The sequence below is a fragment of the Fragaria vesca genome, linkage group LG5 (genome assembly GCF_000184155.1).
Source record: "Fragaria vesca subsp. vesca linkage group LG5, FraVesHawaii_1.0, whole genome shotgun sequence".
Lineage (NCBI taxonomy): Eukaryota > Viridiplantae > Streptophyta > Magnoliopsida > Rosales > Rosaceae > Fragaria > Fragaria vesca.
In genome coordinates, this window is record NC_020495.1 from 14273643 (window position 1) to 14288028 (window position 14386).

Sequence of the window (14386 nt, forward strand, 5' to 3'; positions counted from 1 at the left end):
GGTTAAGTTGATGAGTTTAATTATTCTCTTAGAACTTTATATTGAAATGATAATAAATTAGTATAGTTTTGTTGATGCATGAGGCTTTGTATGGCCGGGTTGATTTGATTAAATGGGTATAGAAGAAAACATTTTAAAATGGTGTGTATCATGAAATGGTTCTTAAGAGTCCGTAAGTATGGTTTTGATTTTGGACTTATGGTGGTAAATGAGATGTTGTTAGTGAAGGTAGAGAAGTAGAATAAAATGTTGAACTACGAGTGGCTTGATCCCTTTAAAAGGGTACGTAGGCAGCCCGATCAAGTTTTGGGTGCAGCCGCAAATAAACAAAACAAAAAATTAGGATTTCGTTATTTATTTTATTCGGTTATTCTTCTAACACCTGGGTCAGGGTGTTACAGTTTCACCTCCTAAGCTTGTGGTTGACTTGGCTTTTGTTCCAAAGGCTAAGGATTTTAGTGAAGCAGCTGCGTCAATGGCAAGAGAGGTGCAGGGAGTCCAAGATGAGGTTAAGCAGAAACTGAAAGTTACTAACGTGAAGTACAAGGCTATTGCAGATTCTCATCGACGTGAGAAGATTTTTAACGAAGGAGACACTATGATGATTTTCTTACAAAAAGAAAGGTTTCCTATCGGCACCTACAGCAAGTTCAAGCCCAGGAAGTATGGACCGTACAAAATTATCAAGAAAATCAATGACAATGCATATGTCATTGATCTGCCAGATACTATGGGAATATCCAAGACCTTCAACGTTAGTGACATACATGCCTACCAAGCTGATGATGATGACGCTTTCTATCTTGACATAAACTTGAGGTCGAGTTCTTCTAAAGTGGAGGAGACTGATACAGAATAGCTTGCACAGACATTTGAGACATAGCTTAATAGGAAGGCAAAGAAAACAAAGTCAAAGCAGCAGCTTTGTTCCTGCATATTTTCTATCAGCATTAGGATTATTTACTTTCTATGTTATCATCAGGATTTAAGTTTTATTTAGAATAAAGGATTCCTAGTTCTAGTATGATTAGGTTTATTTCTATGCCAATATAAGGCCCCTGCTAGATTGTATTTTCATTCAAGTTATCAATAAGAAAACCCAAAAAAATTAGAGTAGAAACTCTTGTATTTTAAGCTTGTGCCTGTGTTTCGCTAGTGGATTCTAGGTTATCCCCATAAGGTTTCGACACATGACGAAACCTTGTTTTCTATCGTGATTACACTTCCGTATCAGATCTACATGCAACAATAGACTCGTCAGAGGAAATGGGGGGAGGGAGATGTAAACTAGAGAGATCGAGGGGTTTGAGATGAGACCTAACAACCTAGGAATTGGGAAATCCCTAGTTTTGTTTAAATTCTCTCAATTTTTCCCTCATCCAAACACATTGTTAACTTTTCAACCTAGCTCTAGCTTCATAACATTCAAACATTTCTAGCACTCCACCAATCCATATCGATCAATGAGATTTCTTTATAATCTCACTAAAAAAGACTTCAACAAATAAACATCTTGTTGAACTTGATTGCTGATTAACCAGAAATTTATGTAGTACAATCAAGACAACCTTTAACTTTTATGCAACCAACTCTAAACCCTAAACCTTGCTTTCTTATAAATTCAAACCAAAATAATGTAAAAATCACTGCATCAAGTTTAAATTCAAAATACAACATAGAACACCAATACAGTTAAGAATGTTTCTACTTGCTGTAAGAAAATAGTTGGATGAGCTTAATGCACAAAAGAGGAATGCGTAAGAAGAAGAAGGCTGGATTCTGGACCGCCAATACTGTTCAAGATTAAAGAAACTGAGAACAAAGCCTTCAATGGTCCACTTCTTCAGGATAATCTCAAAGCCATGATTGACTTTGAGAAATTCATTTCACAATTTTCCAAGTTGTGGCTACTGTTCGATTCATTTGTGGTTACATTCGTGTAAAAGAAAATTAAAAATTCAGTTCCAAATGTCTCTGAAGTGTCTGCTATGTCAACCTGAAAGTGCAAGAAAGTATGTATATACATTACGCCAACCTAAAAGTGAAAAAAAGTGATGAAAATATATACATATGACCTCAAGCTGATTTGATCACAAAAGATCACAAAAAGGAACATAAAAAGAAAAGCCCCCCACCACCAGCCCTCCCCCCCGCGTTGATCAACAACTTTTTAGTAGCCTGCTCAGCGTATTGAAATGCCAGGCAACCTTTTCCCTTGTCACCACCTGAACCATCACCTGAGCCTGTTACTAACCAGTGACAGTGACCATTAGAACAATGTTTTTTTTTTTTTTTTGATAGGGACCAGTAGAACAATGTGATGAGTTGAAGGTAAACTGAATGCCTTTGGTCATCAAATGGTTGAATGACATCAACATCTTTCAAAAATCCTGTACAGCTTTTCAAGTGAAGCAACCTACAAAACAGAAGGCAAGGATATCCTTGTATCATTCTCAGAAGTTGAAATTAAGAATTAATTGTATATTCCTAGATCATTCTCATAGTTAAAGAAGCAAATCTGGTTATACATGCACCACAAATCCCACCTGACTTGGGCAAGAAAAGAGATAAAGAGAGGAAACCAGAGGGTCATGTTCCTACATAGAGGCAGCCAGCCAGTGGCATGTGGCTAACAGTGACATTTGAACATTTGACAAAAGAGTCCTTGATACTAACATTAATAGACATCTGAGATTTTCCGACTTGTTTCTTAAATCTCAGTTGCAGCTTGAAACATGAAGACCAAGTTGGAGAAATAGTAAATACTGTAATCTGCCCCTAAACTTTATGGACTTTTATTTACGTGCACATGGGAATCACCAAGCTAGCACATCATACATGAGTTTATTGACTTATTGTGTTAACTCAAAAATCATGCTTGATCCCGATAAAATTAACTTACCCGAACAAATGTTCCATTGGTAGCCATAGAATTTGGTGGCTTAAAAAAGAGCCTCATTGATGGAAACAGTACATGCTGGATTGACCATTCGCGTTGTGCCCATGCAGTCTCTGCCTCTGCAACTAATTCATGCTCGATTTCATCCTCTGTCATCATATCATCCCCATCTGCAAACAGCAAAACCCACTTCAATGTACTTGGCAATACTATGGATGTGTACAAATGAGGAAGATGCAGAAGATGACATCATCATCTACCACTGCAATGTCAACTTAAAGAAGGCGGCTCACTGGTTCTTAAATTGATGGTTTCAGATGTATGGATTCAGTTAGTTTTAGAAACAAGTGATTCCCATGAAAGGAAACGAAACGACATCCTTCCCTTTCTGTCATAAAAAAGAAAGGATATAAACTTATCGTTCATCCCCACTTTGTCACTGGATTGTCTAATCTTGTGTTTGTCATATAAACTGTCAAAAATGAAAGAGAAAGCCAAATTGAGTCATATGAAGCAAAATTTATTTAAAGCCATGTTATGCAACAAAATTAAACTCTCATATTATAAATAAAAATGTTGTCTCCTGCAGGAATCTATTACTGAAATAAGGTTATCAGGTGCCTCCAAGATTGCATGATTTGCTTGGGTTTTCCAAAATGACAATGGGAACAGTTGTGCCTCCATTGTTAGTATACTCTTCCCAAAAACTTGGTTAGAGATCTTATGTATTTCTGGAAAGATCCATCATATTTATTGACAGGACTAGCATCAAAATAAATTTAAATTCATAACTCTGAGTCAACATTTGAGAGATAGGCACACGGTTGCACAATTACCACCAACCCCTCTATTATATCCCTTTGATTCGATCTTGAACTACCTGGCAATCTCTCACCCCTTGTTATATCCGGACTTTTGATTTCACATTCAGATGTTGTACTTGTATACACTGGCTAGAATTATTCAGATTTATGTATCTAAATATTTACTAATGCGTTTTTTTGCTTGGCTGCTGTTTCTAAATGTTGTTTTTGTTATAGACTGCAAACGGGACCTTCTTTTTTCTCATTAGCCTATCAGCATTTAGAAATACCACCATGATTTCTCATTAAGAAGTTCCAAGAAATCATATCTTTTAAAATTAAATTTACCATAAAAAGCTTCTGTGGTTCTACCTCTGAAAACTGTCAGAAACAGATGAACGTTCCCTTAAAGAAGAGAAAAGATTAAATATATACACATATATAAATATATATTATACTACTGAAAGCACTTACCTTACTCATCAGAAAACTAACATATCAATATAACACTACTCTTTAAACAGCAATGTTAAAAAAGGATCAGGCTGTAGACTGAAACACTACTCTTTCACTCATAAGAAAACTAACATACCAGTACTGCAAGAGAGACTTTCTTCATTATTCCTGAACGACTTCCTTTTTCGGTAGAACTGCAAACCATCACCAGATGGATTGGGTAACATAGGAGGATGCATAGCGTAAAAGTTCCCAAGCGCAGCTGAAATTACTTGAAAGCATTTTTTCTCTTCTTCCCAATCAACCTATAATATACACAGACATCAAGGTTCGCTCAACAAAAAATGCATTTCAACAGAGAAAGAAACACAAAAACTATTATCAAGACACCTCTAAACTTCCACACTATACATGTTCTCTTGGCCACTCACATAAACTCTCAATTCTTGATACACTTTAGGTCACACAAAGGGATACAACATTTTATTGCATAAAAGTCATAGAATGATGTCAAAGTCTAAATCAATTGCATAAAAAAAATGGTCAACATTTGATAACCTGGACTCCGGATCAAGTCATTCAGACATCATTGTATTCTTATTTATTAATATTCTGACCCAATTTATGAGCCTATTCAACCAATGCAACTTTATTAGTACCAAAAGACGACCGTGCTTTGCCAATTTGACCACATGTGCTCCATATCAACCCACGTAATCTTTTGTTTGACTCAATTTTCACAATATGAGAATGTATGAAGAGAAATAGAATCCTACACCGAGTATATTGGCCTTTGTATCTCAATATTAAAAACCTTAATGCCTCTGGGTCTATCCCACTCTATGTGTCTGACTCAATTTCACAATATGAGGAGGTATGATTTGAAAACATAATCATGCACCGAGTATATTGACCTTTGTATCTCAATACCCAAAAAAAAAAACAACCTTAATGCCTCTGGATCTATTACATCCTGTTTAGATTGCCCAAGAATAATAGATATTTTCCATCAAGATGTAGAAGGAATAGGATTAAGGAGCCACACTCAAGCAAATGAATTAATGTAATTGAAAAATGATAAGATGATGCAAAGGAACTTACATCATTGGCCAAACAAAGTGCAAATTCTGGGACACGATCCATGTCAGGTGTGTATTGGTCAAGTACGACGGGAAGCCTACACAAATTTCCATCTTTATCTATGTGAATGGAAAAGTACTCCTCTATCAGATCAGCCTTTTGTTTAAGTAGATCTGTATTCATCTGCAAAACTACTTTCTTTCAGTAAAAAGTAACATAGGAAGTTAAAATAGACAAGTATTGGAACTAAAATACTGCACGCAAGATATAACAAAATTTTCTGATAAAAGAGATCCAGAAAACAGATCAAATCATATTTTAAAAATATAAATATGATAGACAGAAAGCTGACTGAATCAAGAAACTGAGTATCTTACTTCTGCAATCTTCACATTTAGTTCATCATTCTCAGTGGATTCTGGATCTGTGTCCCCCTCTTTCAGTGCCAACACAATCAACTCTTTCAGCGGGGCAGGGTTACTTAACTGTATAGCATTGAAATGGGCAAATCGACGTAGAACTTGCTGATACATGAGCTCTTTGCTGTAATTTCATTAGAAATTCATATATAAGTGGAAAGGTCTGAGAAAGCGGATTGAAGAGGAAAATTTTAGAAAGACAGAAGCAAAGTACAACAGGAAATGAATAAGTCCATAAAATCAAACCTAAGCACACTTATATGAACCAATGTCTGTCTCAAGGCAACATCACGGTTAAGATAAGAAAGCGAAACAGGAAACGTAATAGTAGAACAAGGTGGGTGATAGGTCATATATTATGGGTCGAAAGAAAGACCTATGGAGTGTTTTGGGTGGAGAGCAGGACAACTTCGGATAATGTCAAGGAAGAAGAGGTGGATCTTTTTATGGGAAGGTTTAGAACCGGAGCTTCCATATGGCAGGTTGTTTCTTTCAGAATTGCAGCTTCTTCATTTTCTACTGTTCATTTAATTTGGAGATCATCTGTGAATATCAGAGCTTACAAATCCAAAAAGATCATGTTTACGAAAAAATCCTTAGAATATTTAGACATGGAAGCACAAAGAGATTCTGAGCCCAAAGTTAACCCAGCCCTTTTTTGTTCCAAAAGTAATTTATTCTCTCGCAAACACGAGAAGCAATACTGCTGAGATGCAGAGACTATAGCATTATTAAGATAGGGTACGCACTAATAAATTCAGGTACTTAACGCTACGAAGTATGGGAACTAATGAACTTATTTCTCTTATTACAAGTTTACAACATTTAAAGCTGCATGTACCTTAAGCTCACTACATTTGCAAGGTAGAGGTGAGTGTCATGCTGAAGCAACGCAAAGACATCATCTGCCATTCCAATGTATGTGCAGTGTCTCACAATGTCTAGCATTCCTACAAAAAAAAAAACATAAGTAACAGAGATCCACCATATAACAGACCAATAAATATTGTAAAGGAAAAACAAACTAAAAGGTAGAATAAAACAAGAGTACCAGAATGACAATTGCTATCGATTTCAGCAATAAGCTCATGAATACTAGTCAGATCAGCAGTTTCCTTTGGGTTCCTTCTTTGTCTAACAGACGATCTATCAAGGAAGTACACAGAGGTAAGTAATTGTGCAGATGTTATATGAAGTTACGAAATAAATAGAATAGCTTCTTTGGATAGGAGGCCAAAACGTTTCAAAAAAAAGAATTAAGAATATAAAAACAGGATGGACAAAAGCCAATGAAAGAGAATAAGAAACCTAACAACACCCTAATCAGAACAAACCATACTAAGCAGAGCACATCAAAGTCACAAAAGACTACTGAAACTTGAATAGGCAAGATAGAACAAACAGAGATTAACTTTACATTAATAAAGATTGAATTATTAAAACAACAGACACACACTCTAAAAATAATCAAGTTACAATCCCTTGTCTTTCAGGAGTAAAACCAAGTGGACAAGCACAAGAAACAGAATTTACAATTACATACTACAGTGGTGCCTGAAAGATAATGAGTAATCTCATTTGACCACAGGCCCTGTATAAATCAGATGCTTTTTTCGTGAAGGATAATTGCAATTGATAGCAGTGTTTCAGATGGTAGTGCACCTTGGTAACCTGGCTTAACCCAACATTGACAATGGAATTTGCACGAGTGTTCTCTCAACATCCACAGTGCAACACACCAAGTTTCTTGTTAAGCCACGCACACAACCATACAAAGCAGCATGGTTTGATATATTAGTTACATTCCAATAACTCAGTGTTTCTTCTCTTTCTCTTGCAGTGTTTACCACAATTCAGTTTGTGTCATGCAATTCCTAATGAGGTATCCTTCTTGGTAAAACTTGACCTATTGACCAAAGTCTTGATCAACATATTACTTGCCTTTTCAATATCAATAAAAGCAAGCTGAAGCCATTCAGTGAAATGGAAAAATATAAACTAATCAAGCCCGAGAGGAAAGTTGAGGAGATGGGAGTAAGTTGTCACTTGTCAGTGACAATATTAGCCAAATATTAATCAATTGGAGTTTCAAACACTAAACCCAACTCTTGCAATGTAATTGTAACATGACCGTTCAGAGAGGAATTCATATCAAGGTGGTTAGATATGTTATTCACAATGGCATGCCCATTCATAGAGGCATTCATGTTTAAAATGTTGAAACTTGTTTTGAAAGATGGTTTTCACTTGAGGATTTAGTCATAAGAGAGTCTAGTTCTGACTGCTCTATCAGCATCAAATATAAGTTCTAATTTCTAACGTCGTTCACATAACAAATAGAAAGAAGACTGATAGATGCAGATATCATAAGAGGTCCGGTACAGTATTAAACGACTATTCAAGATTAAGAATAGTACCTAACAGCAGTCAAGCTTGTATTCTTAACAAGATGGCCATGAGGCTGTGCTTGCAAGTAAATATGCAACCTTCCAGCAGGATCTGATGAATCTGTTCTGACCATTTTATTCACTGGAACCTTTTGTGATTTTGACCCTGTTTAAAAGTCATCTGAACTTCAGCATCGGTAACAATACCAGAAGAAGAGCATAATGTACATACAGTGCAATGACTATGCCAAGATTAAGAGAAGATAAACTTTCGAAATGAATAAAATTTGACTGACCCGAAGGTGAAGGATTTCGGTTTGAATCCTTGCTAGAAATCATTTGGCAGGATGAAGATGGCTCAACTGTCTGCATCACGTACGAGACAGAAGTTACCACAAAAGGGCAGAATTAGATGGATATATCCATTTGGCATATACAACATTGGTAGAATAGAAAGAACATTGTTGGACGATATTGGTTGTTCAACCCTCCTTCCATTAAAAAAGGGGGAAAAAAATATTTCCTGCCCCTTATTCAACCATGACACCCTCCATTATTTGAACTTTCCAAACGAAGTACAACTCAAGAATTAAAAAAAAAAAAAAAAAAAAGAGAAGAAAAAAAGAAATAAAAGACAGATATAATTACATTCATTTTTAGTATACTCAACTATACCTGCTCCTGAAATATCTGAGTCTCATTGGAGCTTCTCAATCTTGATTCAACCACTGACTGTATCTTCTCAATGATAACTTCCTGATTCAGAAGACTCACCTGGGTATCAACAGACATTTTTATTACATACTTAAATATATTTGGTGGTTTAAAAATTTAGGGAAAAGTTTAAACATCAATTGTTGCAATACAAATTGAGGATTACGTAAAAAATGTAATAAGAAAAATCAATAACGACAAAGAAAGATGAGGACTTTCAATATCTCTAGTAGTTGTCAAATAAGACTAAGGTGTTCGGCAGAAAGAAGATTCCCTAGAGTCATTGTGAATAAGCACTAGCTAACTAATGAGATTTAGTTCTTACGCAATGCCTAGTTGATACATTGACAGACAATAGTACTTGTATATAGAATATCATATCAAATGAGTTTGTAGTTATAAGACAGCTTAAATAAGAATGCATGACTGAATTCGATGTCCAATCATCTTTTTTTCTAAACACATCATAATATCAAATATAGTAAATAGATATCTATTTAAAAGAGGTCAATGATATGATGTAAGATTGAATTTTACATTCAACACCTTCTATAACAAAACATGCCAGGTAGGTCAAACAATAGTGTCATCTCATTGAATCATGTTGCATTCGTAAACCTTTCTTACATTTAAAGTTGCTAGTGTTCAAAATATGCCAGGTAAGTAGAAATGGATGAGATCATGAGAGATCCATCAGACAAAAACAATCACGGGAGGGCACAAAAGTACACTTCATACATAAGTACTTTCCTGGCTACTCTCCAGGCATTCAGACAAGGGAAGACACAAAATATAGAAGTAACAACATATACCTCTCTCTTTGTTGGGTGAACATTCACATCAACATGTTCAGGTGGTAATACAATTGACATGTATAGGAAGGGTTTTGATGCTTTCGGCAGTGTAGCGGCATAAACAATTTCTAGAGCTCTCTTCAATGCAGTGCAATCCACCAATCTATCTGTGTTTCAAAAGAGATTTTGAACAAAGAAGAATGAGAAAGAGTACATAAACAATGAATGATCTTTACTAATCAGTATATAAAAGATATTCAGCGAAAAGGTCCAATCCAAACCCTAAACATTCAATCCCATCACTCACATAAAAAAGTACTTAAGTTCATTTTCGATCAACTATTTTTCTATAATCGCCCCCTCCCCTACTTCCAATCTATCAATGAAGTTTTTCAGTCCTCTGTCATTTACAATGATATCAAACTTCAACTTCATTGGGGTTGGGTCAGGATAACCCATAAACAAATGATTAATAACAGAACACTAGAGATGGAAGTTTGGGTTAGTTCCAGTTCAGAACATTTGAATGTGAATTGTATCTTTATGGTCTGACTGCCAGCTTACCCAATCTGACCCATTTGATGGCAAGTAATTTATTTAAACTTACCTTGGCTTTATAGTAACTTTGTAATTGATAGCTTCTGTTCATATGACATAAAGCAATACTTACCATTTATAAAAAGCACCATAGTTATCTTCTTCGCAACATATTCCGAATTTGAGAATAACCCATCCATCTGGAAAATTGAGCTAGACGGATCTTTGTCCGAAGCTTCTATTTTCATCAGACTGCGGGCAACTGACGCCCCATAAACTGAACGAATAGCGTCGATTCTTGATACTGTGGCAACAGAACTAACATCTGCTCTACCGGCTCCATGCTGATAAATGTAGAATGAGTTAGCATATCAGAAAGCTGTAATAATGATTTTTACATGCCAAAGTTAAAGTGAAAAGCATAAAAGGCGTGTGACATTCATATTAATTCCTGAAACACAAAAATGTCAACCTACCTTTCTGCAGGAGAAGCTAACATTTATGTGATGAATGGCGAACCGGCTTAACAAATCTACAATCTTTGAGTAATCATCAGCAGAATTTTGCAGATTCTTTCTCCGGGCAGACATGTTATAGAATAAGTTCTCAATCTGAAATCACATAACAACTTAATCAAAAAATTAACCCAATTCAATCACATTGCCCAAGTGAACAAACAAAACAAGCTAATTTCCATCCTATGTAATCCACATCCACCCTGCTTTAGTGGTTTCAAGCTGCTTATAAATTATTCAAACAGCTTCGATTGCTTATCTTAAGAGTAAACCAACCAAGCCAAAATGAGATCCATACCATTATCTGAGTTCCTTTTACGGCAGCGCACGCCTTCGGCTCATTCTCCATGACTCCATCTTTATAAGAAACCCTGAATTAACCCACAAACTACAATTTCAAGACTACATTGTAACAAAAACAAAACCAAAACAAAATTCAAAACCCCATTTACTTCCAGTTGTCCATTTCATTCTATAAACAAACAAACAAAAAAAAATACACACAGGACTTTCGTCGAACACTAATGTGCATACCTATAACCATGCAACTGCCCCTTGGTGATCGTCGTCACCGTCACATGAGCCACGTACGTCATGCTCGCCAGAGCTTCTCCTCTAAATCCCATGGACTTTATGGATTGCAGGTCCTCAAACGACGACAATTTCGACGTCGTATGCCGCTCGCACAGAATCGGCAAGTCCTCATACTACAGTTTGAGCGCGAATTTCACAATCAAATCGCGATATTCAACATTCCGGCGGAGAAACTGAATGCGAGAGAGAGAGAGAGAGAGAGAGAGTAATGACTTACTCGGATTCCGTGGCCGTTGTCGGAGACTTGGATGAGTTTGAGGCCGCCGTCCTTGACGACGACGTTGATGGAGGAGGAGTGGGCGTCGAGACTGTTCTCGACGAGCTCTTTGACGGCGGAGACGGGGCGTTGGATGACCTCACCGGCGGCGATTCGGTTCACTACGGACTCGTCTAGGCGGTGGATTTTGGGAGGCTCCGTCGCAACTTGCGCTTCTTCTACTTCCATTTTCGACTCTCCGTTTCACCGTCTCGGTCTAACACCCGCCTTTTTAGTGCTTTATGAAATGGTATGCCAACCCGCTTGTATTTTAGTGAGCAAGTTCAGTCGTTTGGTCACCGCTTGTATTTTACCGTCTACGTTGCACCCAAATGCCATCTCACTCGCGTTTCGTGTTTCAAAAAAGTTTCGGAAACAAAATGCTCAGAAACGCGACCAAAACGTGTTTTCACACAAATATTATTTTGCAACGCCACCGAAACGTGTTTCACCTTTAATGGAAACGTTTTGTGTAATTGTCCCCGAAACGCAGGGGCAAATTTAACATTTCTCTTTAGATAAAAGGATTAGGTACGTCTTCATCTCAGCCTCTTTCCTCCTCTGCGATTCTTCTTTGTCTTCTTTAGCAAATCCTAAAACCCTTGGAAAAACGAGAGAGATCTCAGAGAGAAGACGAGTCAGAGAGATCTCTCCTCCTCGACGCGTCAACTCCTCACGCCGCTAATTGCCCACTCGCCCTATCCTCTGTAAGTATTGCTCACTCTCAATACTCCAAATCCTCATTCTCTTTCTTCTTCCTTCTTCTTTCTTCATTACTCCATCGTTTCGCTTAACGTCAACAACAGAGCGTGATTGGATTAACCTAAGTGATTTGAATTTTACATAAATAGATGTCGAATTCGAACTTATTTCAATGAATGTGCTCGTATATGATCGGTTGATTACTGTTTAATTTTAATGTGGTTTTGCTTTGGTTGCTTTAGATTGTATCAGAATTGAGCTTTTCTTCTCCATAATGGGGGCGCATCGATTTGATTCTCTAGGACTACACTTGTTTGGTGTTTTTGTATGTTTTTGTTTGTCTTGGAATATTGGTGTATCTGTTTAAATGGCTTAGTTGATGTGTTTTGTTGTTCGTGTCTGAGATTTGTCTGAGAATTATTCTAGGTTTGTAAATGCAAAATTGAAATTCTTAGTAGGAATGTAGTTTCATACAACTGTACAATTCGTTTTCATGGTCATTCTTATGGGTTTTGTTGTCTGCAACATGTATTACATTGCATATTAAACTAAGAAACTCATACTAGAGGTCTATGTATTGACATTAGTTTGATTACCTTGTTGGTTTCAGGAACACGATGCCAAGAGGGACACCTCATGTTAGTGCAAGTGTTAATGCTGGTACTAGCAATGATTCCAATGAAGCTCCTAATCTCGAAAGTGAGATAATAGATGATAGAGCACCATTGTGGAAATATGCTAAGAAGATTGAAAGGTACGGGACTGTTGGAGGAAGTTGGAAGTGGCAGTGCAACTTCTGCAAGTTGTTTTATAATGGGTCTCACACTAGAGTTCGACAACATCTATTGAAGGAAAGAAGAGTGGGGGTTACCATTTGTAAAAAAGTTAACCCCCATGTATTTGCTCAGATGACTAAATTGGTGAAAGATTACAATGAGAGAATAGCAAATAGAGGAGCAAGACAAGTTCTTTTACCATTATCAACAAGCCGAAGGAGTTCAGCAGCTCGTGGCAGCTAGTCTTGAGTTATGGTGACTACACAAGAGCACTAACAACAACAGTTGAAGGGAAGAAAAGAAGAGCAGCATGTGATCCTGTAATACCCCGGAATTTTTAGATGCTAGTTTCTTTTATTTTTATTCGGTTGACTTTTTGGCTGACTTTTAAGAGGCTAAAAGTTGACTTTATTTTCGTAAGTTATCTTCGAAAACTTTCTTCATGAAAGTTGTAGAGTTTATCGATACGAGTTCGTAGACATGCGGCACGCTTGAAACGGAGGTCGTATGAAAAAGTTACGGTCAGAGAAAGTTAGTTTCCGATTTTGGAAGGTATATAAATAGAAAGTGGTGGGTTTTATTTTTGGAAACCTAGCAGCCTCACTTTCTCTCTCCTCTCTCCCGACCTCCTCCCGCACGCAAACTTCTCCGGATCGGTTCTCCTCCGTCGGGCCACCATTTGGACCGCCGCTGGTCCCGTTCGACTCCTACGGACATCCTCTCCATTTCTGGAGCAGTCCCGCTCGCCGCCTCGCCGTCTAGATGCCGCCACGAAGCGGCGGAGCTGCTGCGGTCTCACCGGAGTTCTTCTTGTTCCGGCCACCAATCGGGACGCCGTCGGTCCCGTTCGACTCACACGGATGCCCCCTTCAATTCTGGGCTGGTGTGACACGGCGTAGCAAGCCAGAGACGGAGCTCTTAGCCGGAGAAGAGCACGGCTGTGTCACCGATCGGAACCGCCGTTTGCGGCGGCGACGAGGGGCAACCCTAGGTGAGTTTTGGTCCTCTCCTCCTCCTGGTGGTGTCTAGGCAAAGATTGAAGCAAGTTTTTGAGGTTTTGAGGCCGGTTTTGCAGGTTTGAGGTGTGATTCCGGGTTAGGGTTTCGGGGCAGTTTTCGGCCGGGTTAGGGTTAAAGCCTCAGGTATGAAAGTTGCTCCCCTTGCTTCAAGCTTCAACTTTGCTGTTGAGAGTTTTCTCTAATTCGAAAGTTTTTAGTGGCGCGTGGGGCCCACTCGCCGCCGCCTGTGGCAGCGCGTCCGGTAGGGTTTGTGGCTTAGGCTGCTGTGTTTTGGCTAGCTCTTGTTATGGTGAGCTTATTGAGATGTAGATTTCCTAAGTTGTGCGCAAGGTTTACATGATAGGACTCTTAAGTATTTAGTAGGTTTGGTTGAGGATTGAGTTAGAATTTGAGGATTAAAGGCAACCGTTTTTGGGTCTCTAAGTTCGACGACTT

The 14386-nt window shown here is 37.9% G+C and overlaps 2 protein-coding genes across 2 annotated transcripts; one reads left to right on the forward strand and one right to left on the reverse strand.

The window, feature by feature from the left end:
* Positions 1 to 1953: 1953 nt before the first annotated feature.
* On the reverse strand, positions 1954 to 11643 carry LOC101307597 (DNA mismatch repair protein Mlh1-like). Its single transcript, XM_004301373.1, has 16 exons — positions 11416 to 11643; positions 11139 to 11311; positions 10903 to 10975; positions 10566 to 10700; positions 10223 to 10433; positions 9571 to 9719; positions 8720 to 8818; positions 8341 to 8410; positions 8075 to 8210; positions 6709 to 6803; positions 6499 to 6607; positions 5616 to 5781; positions 5260 to 5421; positions 4295 to 4463; positions 2903 to 3069; positions 1954 to 2416 (listed from the first exon to the last, which is right to left on the reverse strand). Exons 1-16 carry the CDS (start codon positions 11641 to 11643, stop codon positions 2372 to 2374), a joined length of 2187 nt encoding a protein of 728 aa, XP_004301421.1. The 3' UTR covers positions 1954 to 2371.
* A 445-nt stretch (positions 11644 to 12088) lies between these two features.
* LOC101294851 lies at positions 12089 to 13519 on the forward strand. Its single transcript, XM_004299759.1, has 2 exons — positions 12089 to 12161; positions 12767 to 13519. Exon 2 carries the CDS (start codon positions 12774 to 12776, stop codon positions 13173 to 13175), a length of 402 nt encoding a protein of 133 aa, XP_004299807.1. The 5' UTR covers positions 12089 to 12161; positions 12767 to 12773; the 3' UTR covers positions 13176 to 13519.
* The last annotated feature ends 867 nt before the right edge of the window (positions 13520 to 14386 follow it).